Source organism: Gadus morhua, chromosome 12 (assembly GCF_902167405.1).
Source record: "Gadus morhua chromosome 12, gadMor3.0, whole genome shotgun sequence".
In the NCBI taxonomy this organism is placed as follows: Eukaryota; Metazoa; Chordata; class Actinopteri; order Gadiformes; family Gadidae; genus Gadus; species Gadus morhua.
This window is the reverse complement of record NC_044059.1, coordinates 22328568-22345153: the sequence shown is the minus strand read 5'-3', so window position 1 is coordinate 22345153 and position 16586 is coordinate 22328568. Positions and strand designations below refer to the sequence as shown.

Below are 16586 nucleotides of genomic sequence, written 5' to 3'. Positions count from 1 at the left end.
CGTGAGTGTGTGCGTGCACGCTTATATGTGTGTGTGTGTGTGTGTATGGGGGGGGGGGGGGGGTGGGGGCAAGGCAGGTGAGAAGAAAGAGAGGCCTAGACACAAAAGGTTAATGGAATCACACACGCACACACACACATCTTATGCACACACTGTTCTTGTTCTCTCACACACACACACACACACACACACACACACACACACACACACACACACACACACACACACACACACACACACACACACACACACACACACACACACACACAAAATGTATTGTGCATGCAGACCCAGTATGCAACTATCAGAGCGGAGGATTTTGAGGGGTACATGTATCCTGCGGTAGTTTCCATTGGGTAAACATGGCCGTGGCAAAGCAAAGGAAAATGCCACTGCATTCTCATGGAATTGCTAATTATTTTCAGTAGCCTGCCGAAAAAATGCCAGGATGACAGAACAAAAACATTTTCGTTTTTTTTCCATCAAAAGGTTTTTATATTTAATGCCATATAAATATATATTTTTATAATCAAATACGCTCCGATATGCGTCTTTACTCTCTGGATTCATTAAATGATCATACCTTGAATGTGGTATGAATTCAAATGGCAACGACAGATTCTCCTGCTGCCTCCCAGATTAGAGGAGCGGTGAGGGAACAAGGAATATCAAAGTAAAGCAATGTTATGACAGTGCAGAGTGAATCAAGCGAGATAGATGCCAGAGAAACTGGGATAGGCAGACTGTGCACACCTGCTGATGGTATCCTAGCAAACGCGGCTGGCTCCTCCGAGTATAAGCAGACAGCACAGTCGGGCATGTTTGCATATGGAAACATCACACACACCTTAATGAACCTCCTGCAGTTCTGGCATGCATAACAGGATCGCTCAGTTTCAGCAATAGCATGACAAGTAAATGTGCGCACACACACGCACACACATACACATTGGTAAGGAGGGTTAAGCAAGAGTGTGTGTGTGTGTGTGTGTGTGTGTGTGCGTGTGCGTGTGCGTGCGTGCGTGCGTGCATGCGTGAGTGTAGGAGATGACAGGGGCTTTGATTCCCTGGGAGGGAAGTGACGTGACGACATGGCAAGTTGACAATACTAGAAGGTTGACTTATTACGTATTAACAAGAAGAAGGTGGTTTGTGTGGGTGGGGTGAGGGTGGGTGAAGAGGAAAGGGAAATAACACATTGCGGTGCTATTTTGGGGTGCCAGATTGGTGCAAGGGGTCGCCCTCTCCTCCTCCAATTTACAGAGAGCTGGGTGTATGGGCAGTTTGTTTTTTAGTGTGTTTTCCATCAGATAGTTCCTACAGTTAGTGTGGCTGTCCTCAGATCCACGATTCAGAGATGTCCTTTAGGCAAATGGTGACCCTGTAAAAAGACTGCAACCGTAGCCACCCCAATAGGGGCTGTAGAACCACATCAGGTATGCCACATGGACTGATTATGATACCGAAGCCTCTAGGTTTCGGTATCATGAGACACACGCAGTCGGGAGCCAGCCCTTTTCTGTGTGTACGAGTGAAGGGAATAAGGGATAAGCTGTGAACATATAGGTAGCAAAAGAGACGGTGTGTGACGCAGACCCATGGTAATTCATTTACGAGGCTTGCTGGATAACGGATGTTTTAAATCAAATGTCTCACCAAGCTGATCCCTAGATACGTACAGTATGATGACAATAGATAATGTATGCACACTACATGTATGCATAATTAACACAGTGTATAGGCCTCTCAAAGAGAAAAGTAAAATATTCTAAGTAGGATTTTTACCCAATTAAAAAAAAGGGAAAAAAGCCTTACGAAGGTTTGAGTGTATGAATAAATTACGGTTGATTTGAAAAATGGGGTGTCCTTTACCATCTACTGTTCTTTATGGCTGTATTAGCACTGGGGGAGACCCGGCTCACCCCGTTTGGTGGCAGAACAGATTCTCTAATTCCCTACAGCCCTTAGACACTCTCAGTAGTCTCTCTCTCTCTCTCTCTCTCTCTCTCTCTCTCTCTCTCTCTCTCTCTCTCTCTCTCTCTCTCTCTCTCTCTCTCTCTCTCTCTCTCTCTCTCTCTCTCTCTCTCTCTCTCTCTCTCTCTCTCTCTCTCTCTCTCTCTCTCCATCTCCTCTCCCCTCTCCATCAAAAAAAGCGTGCACATGCCCAGCGCTCAGTCTCTGTGTCCCCCTACATCCAACACGCACCAGAAGTAATCTGGTGGGTTTTTCTCTGCTCCAAGTTACTCCGCTACAAGGACTAAAGGTACTTGAGCAGTAATGACACGTCCCCGTTGGCCGGACCTGGCAGGAAGCAGGAAGGCAGGGGCAAGACTGGGAAACAGAGAGGTCTGTCGTCCTGGGAGGGTGATTTAAATACAGTGAAGAAGGGAGCCAGGGAGGGACACGGAGTCAATGTCCTCTGGCAGAGGCCAAGGTAACAGAGTTTTAAGCCAATTGTTCACACAACTCAAACAGGAGGTAGTAATAGTTCATCTATAGACATCTCTATCTATATCTACATCCATATATACACTTTTTGTGGAAAGCAATGCCTATATATATATATATATATATATATAGGCATTGCTTTCCACAAACAGGGTAAAACATGGTGAAATTAAAGGAAAAGTTTCCAAACATATTCATATGTATTCAGTACGAGACTGTTTACCAGAAACCTGTACCTGACCCCCAAAACTAATTTATTTGGTTCATTAACAATTTACAGTTTACAATCTCTAAGAAACAACTGGCATTTGGTTTGACAAATTAGGGCCACGGGCACAGAGAAACAGTGCTTGTGTCTCCAAAAACCACAATGGAATAGCTGGAATCCATTTGGGTATGTAACAGGGTTAGGATATGCGCACAAAGGCGTATAAGATCAAAGTTGTACATTTTGATGAAATAATGCATTGCGTCCCATTGACATGAATTTAAATAGCTAAAACATCGGTGGTTTACTCACAGCCGCTGGGCGTTCCCGGGCTCAAAGGGTGTCCGCCGGGGTTCAGCGTCATGCTGAAGGCCTGGTGCAGGACGTCCAGGTCGGGAGGGGCGTCGCAGGGGTCCACGTAGAGCAGGGCCCCGCCCAGGCCCCACACCGACAGCAAGGACAGCTGGGGGGACATGAACCCATTTATTTGTTCCTATTATTTATTTCCACAGTCCTGTCCACTTCGGCTACAATCATACCTGGGTTAAACTTGGGGTATTCATAAAGGGTTATCTTCAAATGTATTTAGAGTGCATATTATACCACCAGGTGTGATTGTGATTAGCCATTACAAGCCGTTTTTAAAATCTGCCTCTCGTCCACCTAGATGTATGACGGATAGATGAGCAACGTTTGCTACAGTCCACTGGGTGGCTGGTGGACTGATCTATCCAGCATACATCTAGGTGAACATGCCCACGTGTGATATCAGAAGATGCGGATTTTCAAAACGGCTTGTAACGGCTAATCACACTCACACCTGGTGGTATAATATGTCACCTTTAAAACATTTGGCAAAACGCCTAACGATTGCCTAAAGAGAAAGACCTAAAGAGAGGGATAAAACTTTAGTGTGTGACACGGATGTACAGACATGCCCAACAGGACATATATCGACAGAAAAGCCCCCCCACACATTACACTACTATACAATACCCAAGATATGTATCTGTTATGCTTGGCATGCTGTGAGAGTGTTGTTGTGTGAGTGTGCAAAACAACGGCAGCAGTAGCAGCTGACAGGTGTAAACTACAGCAAATCACATCAGCGTCACAGCATCACACATCTCTCTGTAGCACACACACTCACTCACTCAATCACTCTGGGAGACACCCGAACGACAGGAAGAGAAGATAGAATAGTATCGGCACAACAGAGAGGTCACAGCATTGCGATGTCGATATTGTACAGCTCTTTACCATCTCGGATGAAAAACAAGAGTGAAATCTCGTCTTAAACCAAAACTTCCCTCCCGAAAAAGGAGAGTGGAGTCATTGAGAGTGAGGCGGGGACAGGAATACCTCGGATGCATTTTGATCGTCTGGGTAAACATCTTTCAGCACAAGCCATGCGACCCAAAGGTAGACGGGATAAATATTCAACATAGGTGTTCTCACAGTGGCTTCCCTATCTGAAGTAGCAGATGTGCTGAAATTGCGACCAGACGTATCAGGCAGCCGGGCATCATGGAAGGCAATGCAAGTCCTGTCCTTGATGCCAGCCACTGCCTGCCAGCTTGGCTCTGTACTTCACCACAGCGGAAAGGGTCGGCTGGTATGTGGGCCGCACGCACGCACGCACGCACGCACGCACGCACGCACGCACGCACACGCACACACACACACCGACTTATATTTATTTACTCATGTTCAAACATTCACCAGCATTGAATTACCAAGATCCCTCCAACTATCACATACATTCCAATTTGAGATAATATTGCAAAATAATTTCTGACCCATGTGCATTTTGCACTAATATATATTGCTATAATGATGATTGAGCTATAAGCAGAAAGGGCTGAATATGATGGCCCTTTATCTCGAAATGGAGCACTTAGTATAATTATTAATCATCATGCCATCATAATATACACCATCATCCCTTCCTGCCAACTCAGACGCAGAGCATTATGGGATATATCATTACATCAAGAGGTCAAGAGTTGCCGTAAATTTTGTATCATTCAATTTGTTCTGCTTTTCGTTTGGAAGACATGAGGAATTTTTGGAATGTATGGTGTGTATGGTGCCACATAGCCGTTATATAGTAGTCATAAAGGCAATATATGGGAACTTCAAAGAAACTGAAAAAAATGGATATCCTTTTTAATTCTGCTCAATACATACCAACATCAATACAAGCAAAAGAATGTCTGCAATATAAACAGCAATGACACATTCCTCAACTCACTGAACAGCACCCTTGAAATTAAAAAACGCTAAGGGTCTGAACGTTCAGAGCCCAAAAGGATGTAGAATGTTATAAATCCCATTATCTAAATTATACATATCTTATTCATCTTTTTGAGGGTTTCATTCAAAATGATTATAAATGTATGCTTAAATAATTTACAACAACAAAATATTATTAAAAATAATAATAATCTCACTAATTTGTGTGTACTATGTGTGTGTTTGAGGCCGTACATCGGTGCAATATGTTTCTCGGAATTAGGGCTGATTTGAGTGGCCAGCGATGGCTGTCCAGTTGCAATCATGTAGGTGTAAACAGTTATTAAATATTTGGATGGAAATCAATTTTAGCATGGAGCATGGCCAACCGATGGTTCTCTGAGCAGACGGATCTACAATACAGGCCTTGTTTACCGATTTTAAATGGGTATGTGTGATATCGAATCAATAAAACAAACACGTCAATATAGAAAACACATGCACATACAATTCCAAGGAAAAAATGTAAGGGCTTCTAAGCATGGCTCTCCCTTGTTTCCATGGTCACACAAACAAGCTAACACACACGCACAATTGTGTTTTAGCTAAATACGTTTACAATGGTTTGTGTAATAATGCGTATAGCTATTCCAAAAATGAAAACTGTCAAATTAAATGTGTGTTTAATCTGGGTTTCATTCATTCCCTGTCCGTTAAGGACAGTGTGTGGGTGAGTGTTTGTGTTTTTCCATGTGTATGTGTGCATATCTGTGTATATGTGTGACCACAGCGCATAATGCTCTTTTTAAAACCAAATCGACAAGTAAATTGCTTTGAGAAGGATAAAAAAAAAATAAAGAAGACAAAACACCATGCACCATGACAAACATCCACAGGGATAATAAGCACGCTGAATCCATTATCTATTCACAAATTGTTATCTGGATTGAGCGATCGAACAGGCGGGTCCACTCAGACATCAATGCAACAAACAGACCATCAATGGGGACGACATGCAAGTGGCACAAGATACTTGGTTATGATAAAGAGAGCGGTTCGTATGCTATGACAATGCGTGAGAGATGCCCACACGCTCTGTCTCCTGGATTTCTAATTCCTAAACAGCCGGATGATTAAGATTCGGTTTGCAAATGTGTGAACACAGACAGGAGACGGACAGGCTGGCACTAAGACGTATCTAAATTGATGGCTAATACAACATATAGAACAGATTCCTTTATTCAGTGGTGTATTTGTGTCTTTGTTTTTCAGGGTTTCTTAGCAGGTTCAGGTCAAAATGATGTTCTCCAGTTTTTTAATTGAATTATTTCACAAACCAACAGAAGAGGGGCATTATTCATGTCGTTGTTATCCATTCTTTGCAGATCGTTTGGGTTTCTCTCACCTTGTAAAGCAGGGGCGCTTGACCTAGTTTCAGCAGTGCTATCCGGCCGGTGAGATTGACGTTTCCGCTGGCCTGCCTCAAGCGATCAGCAGCGCCGTACTCCACGTCCACCACCTCTGCCTGCAGGGAAAGTAAAAAAGCAGGAGACAATGGAGACAGAGTGCGAGTTCCACCCTTAATAAAAGCTAAAATACTGGGGGTTGAAACGTGGCAAGAAGGTAGATACACACACTACCCCGCTTCCATGGATCTCCTTGACATTGATTTACATTTTCCGCCTCATCACCATTACGAGTGTCTTTGTAATTGCTATGGACTTGAACGAAGCATTCATCAAATTTTGCTGACCGGGCTTAAGTGTGTGTCCTATCTGTATGCGTGTGCCAGGGGCGGCGTTGGGGCTCCAGGCCGACGATACATGTTTGTGTGGAGCGGAGATGTCACCGTCTCCACGGTTAAAGCGACCCCGAAGTTGTGCGAACGTCAAACACTATTTTCGGTATCACGACCAAAGTCTCTCTCTCTCTTGAATTATGTCTCTCTCTCTCTCTCTCTCTCTCTCTCTCTCTCTCTCTCTCTCTCTCTAAGTGTTGCCATCTCTCTTGAATTCTCTTGCTGCTACCAGCCCACCCCCCCCCCCCCCCCCCCTGCTCTCTTCCATTCTCCATCACCTGGTCTGATTCATTTTTCATGTGGCCTGAGGGTGAGTGTTACGGGATGCTGCAGAGAGAGAGAGAGAGAGAGAGAGAGAGAGAGAGAGAGAGAGAGAGAGAGAGAGAGAGAGAGAGAGAGAGAGGAGTGAGACAGAGAGAGAGAGAGAGAGAGAGAGAGAGAGAGAGGAGTGAGACAGAGAGAAGGGACTAGAGAGAGAGAAAGAGAGAGAGAGAGACAGAGAGAAGGGACTAGAGAGAGAGAGAGAGAGAGAGAGAGAGAGAAGGGACTAGAGAGAGAGAAAGAGAGAGAGAGAGAAGGGACTAGAGAGAGAGAAAGAGAGAGAGAGACAGAGAGAAGGGACTAGAGAGAGAGAGAGAGAGAGAGAGAGAGAGAGAGAGAGAGAGAGAAGGGAATAGAGAGCGCGAGCGAGATCCCATCTTGGTTGCATCAGGGGAGAGTAGCCGTGGAGAGGCAAGAAAAGAAGGGCGAGAAAAAGATTTATTGCCTCTGCCTGCATTTGCATCATAAAAGTCCTTTATTTAAACTGCGGCTTGTGGAAAAAGAACAGCAAATTGAAATACAGAAAGATTGGACTGGGCCCTGCCTAAATGGAATACATCTCTCCTTCTCTTTATCTTGCTTATATCAACAATACACACAAATGTGCATAACCACACACACACACACACACACCCACACCCACACACACCCCAACGCTGATGCGTTGTGTATACATGTGAGACACGTTGATTGACAGCTACTATAGTAAAGACATTGGATCAACACTGGGTTCTCGGTGATATAATGCAATAACAAGGTTTCTGTACATCGAATCTTGTTTTTTTCTGTACACAATTTCTTCTCTTCTCCTCTCTCTCTCTCTCTCTCTCTCTCTCTCTCTCTCTCTCTCTCTCTCTCTCTCTCTCTCTCTCTCTCTCTCTCTCTCTCTCTCTCTCTCTCTCTCTCTCTCTCTCTCTCTCTCTCTCTCTCTCTCTCTCTACTGCATGTATTAACTTAAATGCTGAATGTGCATTGACTCTCTCCACACATTTAATAGATGCGTGTGTAGGGGCTGATATGCGGATGGATGGCCTTTAGAGGTACCGGAAGGGAACCCAATGGTACATTTTAACGTCCTTAATTCCAGGCTCTGTAAACTTCTAGTTGACAAGAAATTTGTTTCCATCCATTTATTTCCAATTCCTAAAATAAATGCTTTCAATAATGTTGTTTTAACATGGACATTGTAGAGTAATGGCTGAACAGCACTCTCTTTTGGGTGTGCACACTTCTGTACTGGTATCGATGCTGAAGTCCCCCGAGTGCGTGGTGCATTGTTTACCTGATAAAACAGTTTGACAGGGGGAAATACCCCTCGTGTCAAAACAAGTATTTCACCGCCAGCTGATGTTCAAGGCTTGGCCATTCGATCTGATAATGGCTTACATCGGTGTGAACCTGAGTAGCAGAGACTGGGAGGGCGGAGGGAGACGAACAACACCGGAGAGCCAGAGATTGTGCGTGAGTAGTGAGAAATGAAAATAAAGCATTTTTTTCCCAGGGAACGGGACGGGGGCTTTACAGATTGTTTTCTCTGTTGGATGATGACAGACTGCCTCTTGCTGCGACCTATAATTCACCATTATCCCATCAAGCAGCTTAAGTGCCATCACAACCACAGTCTGTCATTATGTCAGACAGCGCAAGGGAAGGGACAGCCATCCACAATTCCCTACAGCCATTAGAGTCTCTCTCTCTCTCTCTCTCTCTCTCTCTCTCTCTCTCTCTCTCTCTCTCTCTCATGATAGATAGAAAAGGAAAAGGTATACTGTTACATTTCACTAAAATAGTTTCAGCAAATGCGTATATCAACATGGTGTGCTCCCCTCTCCTTCTGTCCCTTGTAGATAGGTTGAAGGGTACTGGAACATTTCACTAAAATAGGCTCCACAAATGCATCAACTTATGCGTTCGCTAATGCATTAACGTGCAGGGGCTCATGATGGGGTGTGGACGCTGTAAAACAATTTTGTTCAAAGTAAATATTCAAAGTAAATATAATAGAGGACACACAAAGTGAGGGCATCAAAACGTAACGCCGTTGAAGGTGCTTTGCTGCTTCCCCATCCTCTCTCCTCTTTGTCCTCAGACAAAGTGAGCACTTAAAAAACCTTGGTGAGCTTTTACATTCTGTGATGTTGACTTTCATAATAAAATCGGCGCTTTCTACAACCTTTTAACTTGCGTTGATCCTGTCCCACTGGGTAGGAGAAGGGAAGTGAATATGTCCTTTTTTGCATCAGCACTGGCTGTCCTTCATGCAATACAACAAAGGTTTTAGAGTACAGAGAAAGAGCCAGCGTGTGGAGAAATGGGTCAGGAGTTTTAGACTGCCACATGTTGTTTTTAAACATATTTTAGATTTTAGGTTTAACCTGGATACATTGTTTAATATCAGATTTTTTTTAAATTATATGATGTGCAGTCGTTTCATTTCTGTATATTTCTAGCTTGGATTTTTGCACTACAGTCGACAACAGCATCACATAAACAACGATCCTCTGATCCTGATGCACAATGTCTCACTTCCGGTCAAAGCAACAAATAGGAGGTCGCTTAGTGGAAGACAATACAACGTATTTGGGAAGGCCATGTCACATGGTGCATGGTGCATGCAGAGTGGGATATCATTGGCTGATGGATGGCGTGACCCCCCATCTGCAGCTAGACCTATCTGGTGAGTGGACAACAGCCAGATGAATGGCTCCAGCAAAAGGGTATGGAGGGGAATAGGGAGAGAAAGGAAGGGAGAGATTGAAATGAATAGAAAAGGGTAACTTTTGATCTGCCTTGTGTATATAGGATAGAGTAGGAGTGTATCCTTAAAAAACATCAGCTCCACTCCCCACATGTCCTGCGTTTGTGAAGAGATATGCAACACAAGGTACATAGGATAGATAGAAACCCCTCTTTAATTATTTGGTATTTCTTTAATTTCCCTTATTTCTTAAGTGAGCGTTTATCTGAGTGAATGCAAGCTGAAAAAAAACAATATATTAGGAAGAGCAATAACCTTCAACTTCTCAATGCTGAATGAACTGAAAAAAACATAGACACATACATATTGGATACACTACTATGATTGGTTGCAATCAGTGAAGATGCTCCTTTTCCCTTATCTTGAAGTAGATAAAGGACATGCCGTATCTATTGAGATGGAGAGAGAGAGAGAGAGAGAGAGAGAGAGAGAGAGAGAGAGAGAGAGAGAGAGAGAGAGAGAGAGAGAGAGAGAGAGAGAGAGAGAGAGAGAGAGAGAGAGAGAGAGAGAGTGAGAGAGAGTAAGCCCGGAGGCCAGTTGCTGTGTGAGACCCTCTGTCTGTTATCTATTGGAATCATCGTTCTCTTGAGTATACCCATTATACAACGTAACATAGCAGCCCATGTGATAGACACACCATGCCCATGAAGATATAAACAGGGACAATTGGCAATCAGAAAAGTTTCCATAGATCGCACGGCTCCTCCTAAACGATTAAAACAATGTCAACGTTTCCTCGGCGGTTCACTGCTCAGAAAAGAAACCGTTTCCCATAATTGTATCCTATATGTGACTACATGTTTAACCGGAGGCATTCATTGTAATTGGAGGGGTTGCACCCATCCTTAAATAGGAAGACAGAGAGCAATTCTAAAATATGAATTAAAGTATGAAAATGGATAACAATATTAATAGTAATGAGGCCATGACTGACTATCAAGATTAGCATCAACCTTTAATGCAAGGAAAATATTGAACCTCCAAAAGTTTCCGACAAAGATTTTGACGATTGAACCCAACATAAATGACAGCATACACCCAAGCACATAAAGGCTTGAACCTCCAACCATTGTTTCAACACTTTCTTTGGAGCAGGCTCTAGGCATGCTGGGCTGTGGTCTGAGAAACCACAGCCCAGTCAAGCTGCAACACTTTCAAAGCTGGCAGCCTCCTTGGCTGCATCACCTTTTTCTCTTTTTTTTCAAACCGGTGCCCCTGCCTTTTATCCAGCCTCAGGGGAGAGCCAGGGAGACCTTATGACAATATAAAAGAGGCTGCAGAGGGGGGTTCAAAGAAGGGGGAAGAAGAAGGTTAAATGAAGTAGTGCATGCACTAAGAGGAGGGAGGGACGGTGGGTGGGCGTGGAATTAATCAAATTGAAGCCTCCGGGCTTCGGTTTAACCTTTCCGTGCGGCCTTTGGGTACCTTAAGAAGAGAATAAAGTGCAGTCCATTTCAAGCACCTTTCAAGTCAGTTTCCAGTCATTTAGCCGTGAACTGATCGTGACGTGAGCTTTGCCCCCGCGGTGTCACCCGGGTGAGCCGCCCGTACGGCGCGGAGAGACGCTGGACAACGGAGAGGGGGGGGCTCAGCTACGGGCGGAGCTGCGTTGGCGCATCGAAGAAGGGGAAATACATGACCGACCGGGGGTCCAACATAAACAGAAGACGATAAATGAGGCTTTTTTCTTTTTTACTCTTGTTGAGGTCCAAAAAAAATAAGAATGCAAAAAAATAGGGATTTTATCACTGCTTAAAGCTAGGAAAATGTAAGGAGGAAAAAAAATATACATACGTTTAGTCAAAGAGCCCTTAAGGCAAATTAGACCATAAAGCCCCCCACTCTGAGTGGTGAGCACTGTTAAAGGGCTAGTTGCTTTAATTAACAATGGCACCATGCAGAGATGTTCAGGGAAATAAAGCTTTGCTAATTTAGTTCAATATATGGTCATGCCAGCAAAATGTCTAGGTAGGAAACACATTCTTCTTCCAGTAATCAGTGAGGCGCGTGCTAAAGCTAGCTGGCAGGGCTAAAAAAGGAATGAAACAAAGAAATAGAAAGAACAAATGCCTACAGTCAACACTGCAGCATTGCCTTGTTGATACTAAATCTATGTGATATGGGATAGACCTGGAGTATGGGATAGGCCGGAATAGGCCTGGGCTCAACCTATCACTAGAGTTCAAAGGGCTGTGCCTTCTGAGGCAAACAGGTTACCCACCATGTAATTGAAGCATTGAGGAGGAGGTTCTGCTCTTTCTGTGGGTGCTCACACCATGACGCTCCCCACACTATTCAATCAGCAGACTTTCTCTGTATTTCTGTGGGTTTTGTCTTCTTCGGGCTTCATGGGCTCAGTGAATTTAGCGCAGGTGGAACATCAATGAAATGGGTGTGCAACATGTATAATACGTCACACACATCAATCACTTGATACTAGTTCAATGTTAATTGGAGGGGCTCCTGATAATCAGCCCATTTCGTTTGGATGGTGATAATTTATTCAGGCTTACTATTTGCTCTGGATTCCCCCAAAAAAATAAAAAATAAACGTTTCCATGCGTCTTATTTTCCCTCTGCGACATTTAAATCACCCGGCCCGGTCATTAACGGTGTCAGGGACACAACCACAACATAATCGCAACAAACTGCAACACTGACAACAGCGCACACGTTCAGGTCACCATACCTCCAAACTTCCCACTGCCGAATAGGCGGCGTAGGCGGGCTCTGAACGGAACACGTAGCTGCCGCCCGGTTGGTCGCACGGCGTGCCACAAGGCAGGAAGCACTGATTGGAGGAGCTGTCTGTTATGGTGTTGGGGGCGGGGCCGGGCAGGCTGAGCAGCACCGTGTGATTGGACAGGCGGACGTCCCTCAAGCCGAGACCCACCCACTGCCTGTAGAGGAACCTGGCCCAGGCCTCGTCCTCCCCGGCGTCAGGGAGGCTGCTCAGAGCCCTGAGGGGAGGGTGGAAGAACACACAGAAAGGACCATGAATACATAACAGTAAAGCAAATGGGTTTCCTTCTCCACACCCCCCTCGACAATTGCAAAGTAGCAAATGTGTGGTAAGACAAAGAAGCTGGGAAAAATGTAAAACTGTTGAATAAATAAATACATACTTTACATACTACAGTGAGAGAGAATTGGTGTATGGCAATTTTCCAGCTTTTAGTGGACCTTATTATTTTTTCCTAATGGGTTCAGCAGTAGAATCCACAATGTCGGCCATCGTTATTTTATAGCCCTTCCCCCCAGTGTCTATTTAGTGCACTTTCAAGCAATTATACTAGACCTTGGATTTGGCAAATGGGTCTGTAGAACCTGTGGGAAGGTTGATGTATGTTAACTTACTGATTAGCAATGACCTTATAGCCATTTGCTGGTAGGGGTGTTTCTTTACTGGCCTCCCATCACTGCTTGCATCCAGGCCGATGCAATTTTTTATGATAGAGCAGTACAGTACATGAAACCAGTCCTCCTTGTATGCAACCATTGGAGATGCCCCAAACATGGAAAACTCCAACACTATACTCTTCCAACTTTGGCACTGCAATGGTGGGGATGAGTACTCTGGGTTACACCAAATGACACTCAAAAGCCACTCAACGTTTTCACAGCGTAATGACAAAAACCCCACTACGATCGACTCCATTTACACAAGCATGGGGTAGAAATGACACTGGTGATGCCGTAAAACAGCCAAGGCACAGTAAAACAATATCTTTGCTGCACCAACTAAATCCACACAGGAGGGAGTGGAAGAGGGCATTGCTGCATTGAATTATAAAAATGATTGGCCTGGTTTATCTCCTTACTTCCTTCTCTTACGCTGCTAGACTCTCATTTTGTCTCCTGGGAGCATTCACACAGATGAATGGCTGTGGGCCCAGGGGAAAGGCCTCTCTCTCGCCCCCTGATCTCTGAAGCCATTAGGGTGTCATCCGCCAGCGAGCCAGCGGGCCTGTCCTACCCATAATGCACCTCGCCGTGGGAAATACGGGGAGCCAAGCTCCAGATCACCATCACACTAGCAGCGGCCATCTAGAATGCAGCAGGGCCATTTGCATCAGCAACTAACTTGAATAAGCTCCACTTAAGCAGCTCAATGATGACCTCAGAGCCTGGTGTGTCCTACCTGCAAGGTCTCTGACAATAGGAAGTTCCTAGCTACAGGGAAGCGAACACATCTGTTTGGAGTAAACAGATGTGTTAGACTCAGTTAGAGTAGACTCTATGAAAATGCCATCACACAGTTATGCAACCTAAAGTATACTGCTACATTGAGAGGGCAACAGATAAGTGTATTTAAATAACTCTGCGTTCAATCAGACATTCACATTCTTCATGTTGACAATAACAACGTAACTTCAGTTATTTAATATTCCCATCCGTTCAAGGCATTCAAATGGATAAACAGTGTGCGCATGTTAAAGATGCTTGCAAAACGACCAAACAAATGCCAGCACCCAAGTATCGACTGTTGGCCGAAGTTGGAAAATGGTGATTTGACATGTTCTCCAACAAAGAACTTCCTCCAAAAACAGCCAACCACCACCACCAACGTTGGGGATTGTTGGTGTTTCTCAGGGTCTGTGGCATTTGTCCACAGACCCTGCAAATCTATGTCATTTTCTTTTCTCTATTAACAGGAGAGAAATGTCAATAAATATGAGCCTCTCATTTCCGAAGTCTGTCTTGTTTGGCTGTAGAGGTTTACTCTCTTTATTGCCTTTACCTCAGGGAAGGGCAAGGCTCAAAAATTCAGCAATAAAGACGACTTTCCACGAAGGTCCAATTGGCTGCTATTCGGTGAAGATGAAGAAATACCTGAGAAATATAATATATATTAATATTTAGATAAATGTATAAATAGGGGAGTCTAATTAAAGTTTTATGATTTATACAAATCTGTCATTAGTAATATCACAATATAAACTCTGCCTCCCATCCACACAGTCTCCTTATTTGACCAAAATTTTGATTGAATGCTTGTTGAGCCTAAATATTCACAAGAACTTTCGATGCTGTAAGCTAATTTGTGCCTAAATTATACACAAATATATGGTCTTTGTTCATGTATGTGAGTGTGCCTAGATGTGTGCCGAGCAAAAGCATAACTCTCTATTGCAGTATCGAAAGTGTACACCAGGTGCAAACGGTGTACACCAGGTGAATACAATGTAGGTAAATCACATAAAAAACTAATTAGCAAGTAAGCCTAGAGGGCAACCAATTTTGAATGAGCTTTTTGTTAATTGATTATAATTATGTTTTAATCAAATTGGTGTTTTTGGAAACAAAATCCTTTTCAATAAGCTAAATGAAGAGAATAATCGGGGTGGAAAGCTGTAGCCACACTGGCTTCTGGTGAAGAATGCAAGTGTTAAACACAGGCCAATAAAAAGTTAAAAGGAAAATGCCTTAATATGATGAGTTGATTAAACGCCTGTCTTCGGCAGACCATCTGTTCTCATGCCGAGCGCTGCGTCTACACATCCCCAAACACACTTTAGAAGTTTCACCCAAGAAATTACCGAATCAGGTTTTTTTTTCATCCTCCTTGTCATGGCTTAACAGATGCAGAAAGTTCCAACAAACCGTTGTTATCCCAAGTCTGTCAAATAGTATAAATTGTAATGAATCTCTTTCACAGTGATTAGAAAACGGTTGCATAAACACTGGCAAATGTAATCATTCACAGAGTGACATGGGAAAAAACTAAAAACATACAACGTTTCATGTATGATTCTGGAATACCAAGAGTGTTGCTTTGAAAAGTGAACAACTCATTGCATCCTCTCCCGTTGAAAATCTAAAAAGCAAAAGGCTTAATTAAATCATTCAAACCCCAACACACGAAAAAAAGGCAGTATTATTATCGTTGATCAGGAGACCATACTAAACAAAAAGGCAAGCCGTTTTCTCCATGCGTTCTGGCAAGCAGGGCCTGCATTGTAATGCGGTCCACGTAATCATAATGTGTAAGGTGCATTAGCATCAGAGTGGAGAGAGAGAGAGAGAGATAACTCACACAACCAGCTCCTGGAAATAATTGCCTTAGTGGGCACTCTGTGTGAAGCAGCGGGCCCAGCTGACACGGAATATGGAGCCCGCTGTTGTCGCTGCCGCTCTCCATTGCTCACAGATAATATATTCTCATTTTAATAGCTTCCTTCATTTGTTCGGGAGACAAGTGATTTTCTCTGTTCCCAAATGCGTTAGTCACGACGGATTTCCCTCGTCCCATTTGCATTAGTCACATGTCCGCGACGCGTGAGCGTTTTGCCGCGTTGGGGGCTGTTGCATGGATACAGTGGACCTCATGGCCTTTAACGCAGGGCTGCGAGTGGGAAGGCTCTGTGTGCTGAAAGGCTCCGTGAAGGGCTCTCTGAGTGATTGGTTGATCAGGTTTTCCAATAATTAATAAACAAAGGTGGAGAGAGGGGCGATAGGTAGTATAGCATAGGTGATGGATAGACTGCAGTGATTGGATGGCTGGAGGTGCCGCGCTGGAGTTCATGTGAGGTGAGGGGCAGGGTTTTAACAGAGGTGTCAGGGCTGACAGATGTAGTCTGTGCCATTCATGATTTATGCCTGTACAGACAAAGTACGTGGGGCAGCCATGCGTAAAGCAAGCAGAGATGAAACAGAGTCAATATTAATATGATTTTATTTACGTCCAACACTTTTTTAACACACGTTCAACCTGCTGAAGTCTCTGAAAAAGGGTACGTGTTCAGAGAAACGCATGAAGGAATGCTGTGTGTCCATGTCCAGGCGGATTCACAACAGAACCCTAGGGCTTGCACATC

General features: G+C 44.0%; 1 protein-coding gene across 1 annotated transcript in view; it reads right to left on the bottom strand.

Annotated features, from left to right (window-relative positions):
• The window catches only part of naaladl2 (N-acetylated alpha-linked acidic dipeptidase like 2), a 125214-nt gene extending 109304 nt beyond the window's left edge, over window positions 1–15910 (bottom strand). The window contains exons 1-6 of the mRNA XM_030371719.1: window positions 15831–15910; window positions 13910–13961; window positions 13745–13815; window positions 12458–12728; window positions 6297–6416; window positions 2969–3119 (exon numbers count right to left, since the gene is read on the bottom strand). Coding sequence (XP_030227579.1) covers window positions 2969–3119; window positions 6297–6416; window positions 12458–12728; window positions 13745–13815; window positions 13910–13961; window positions 15831–15910 — 745 coding nt within the window. The remainder of the gene's footprint in view (window positions 1–2968; window positions 3120–6296; window positions 6417–12457; window positions 12729–13744; window positions 13816–13909; window positions 13962–15830) is intronic.
• Window positions 15911–16586: the final 676 nt, after the last annotated feature.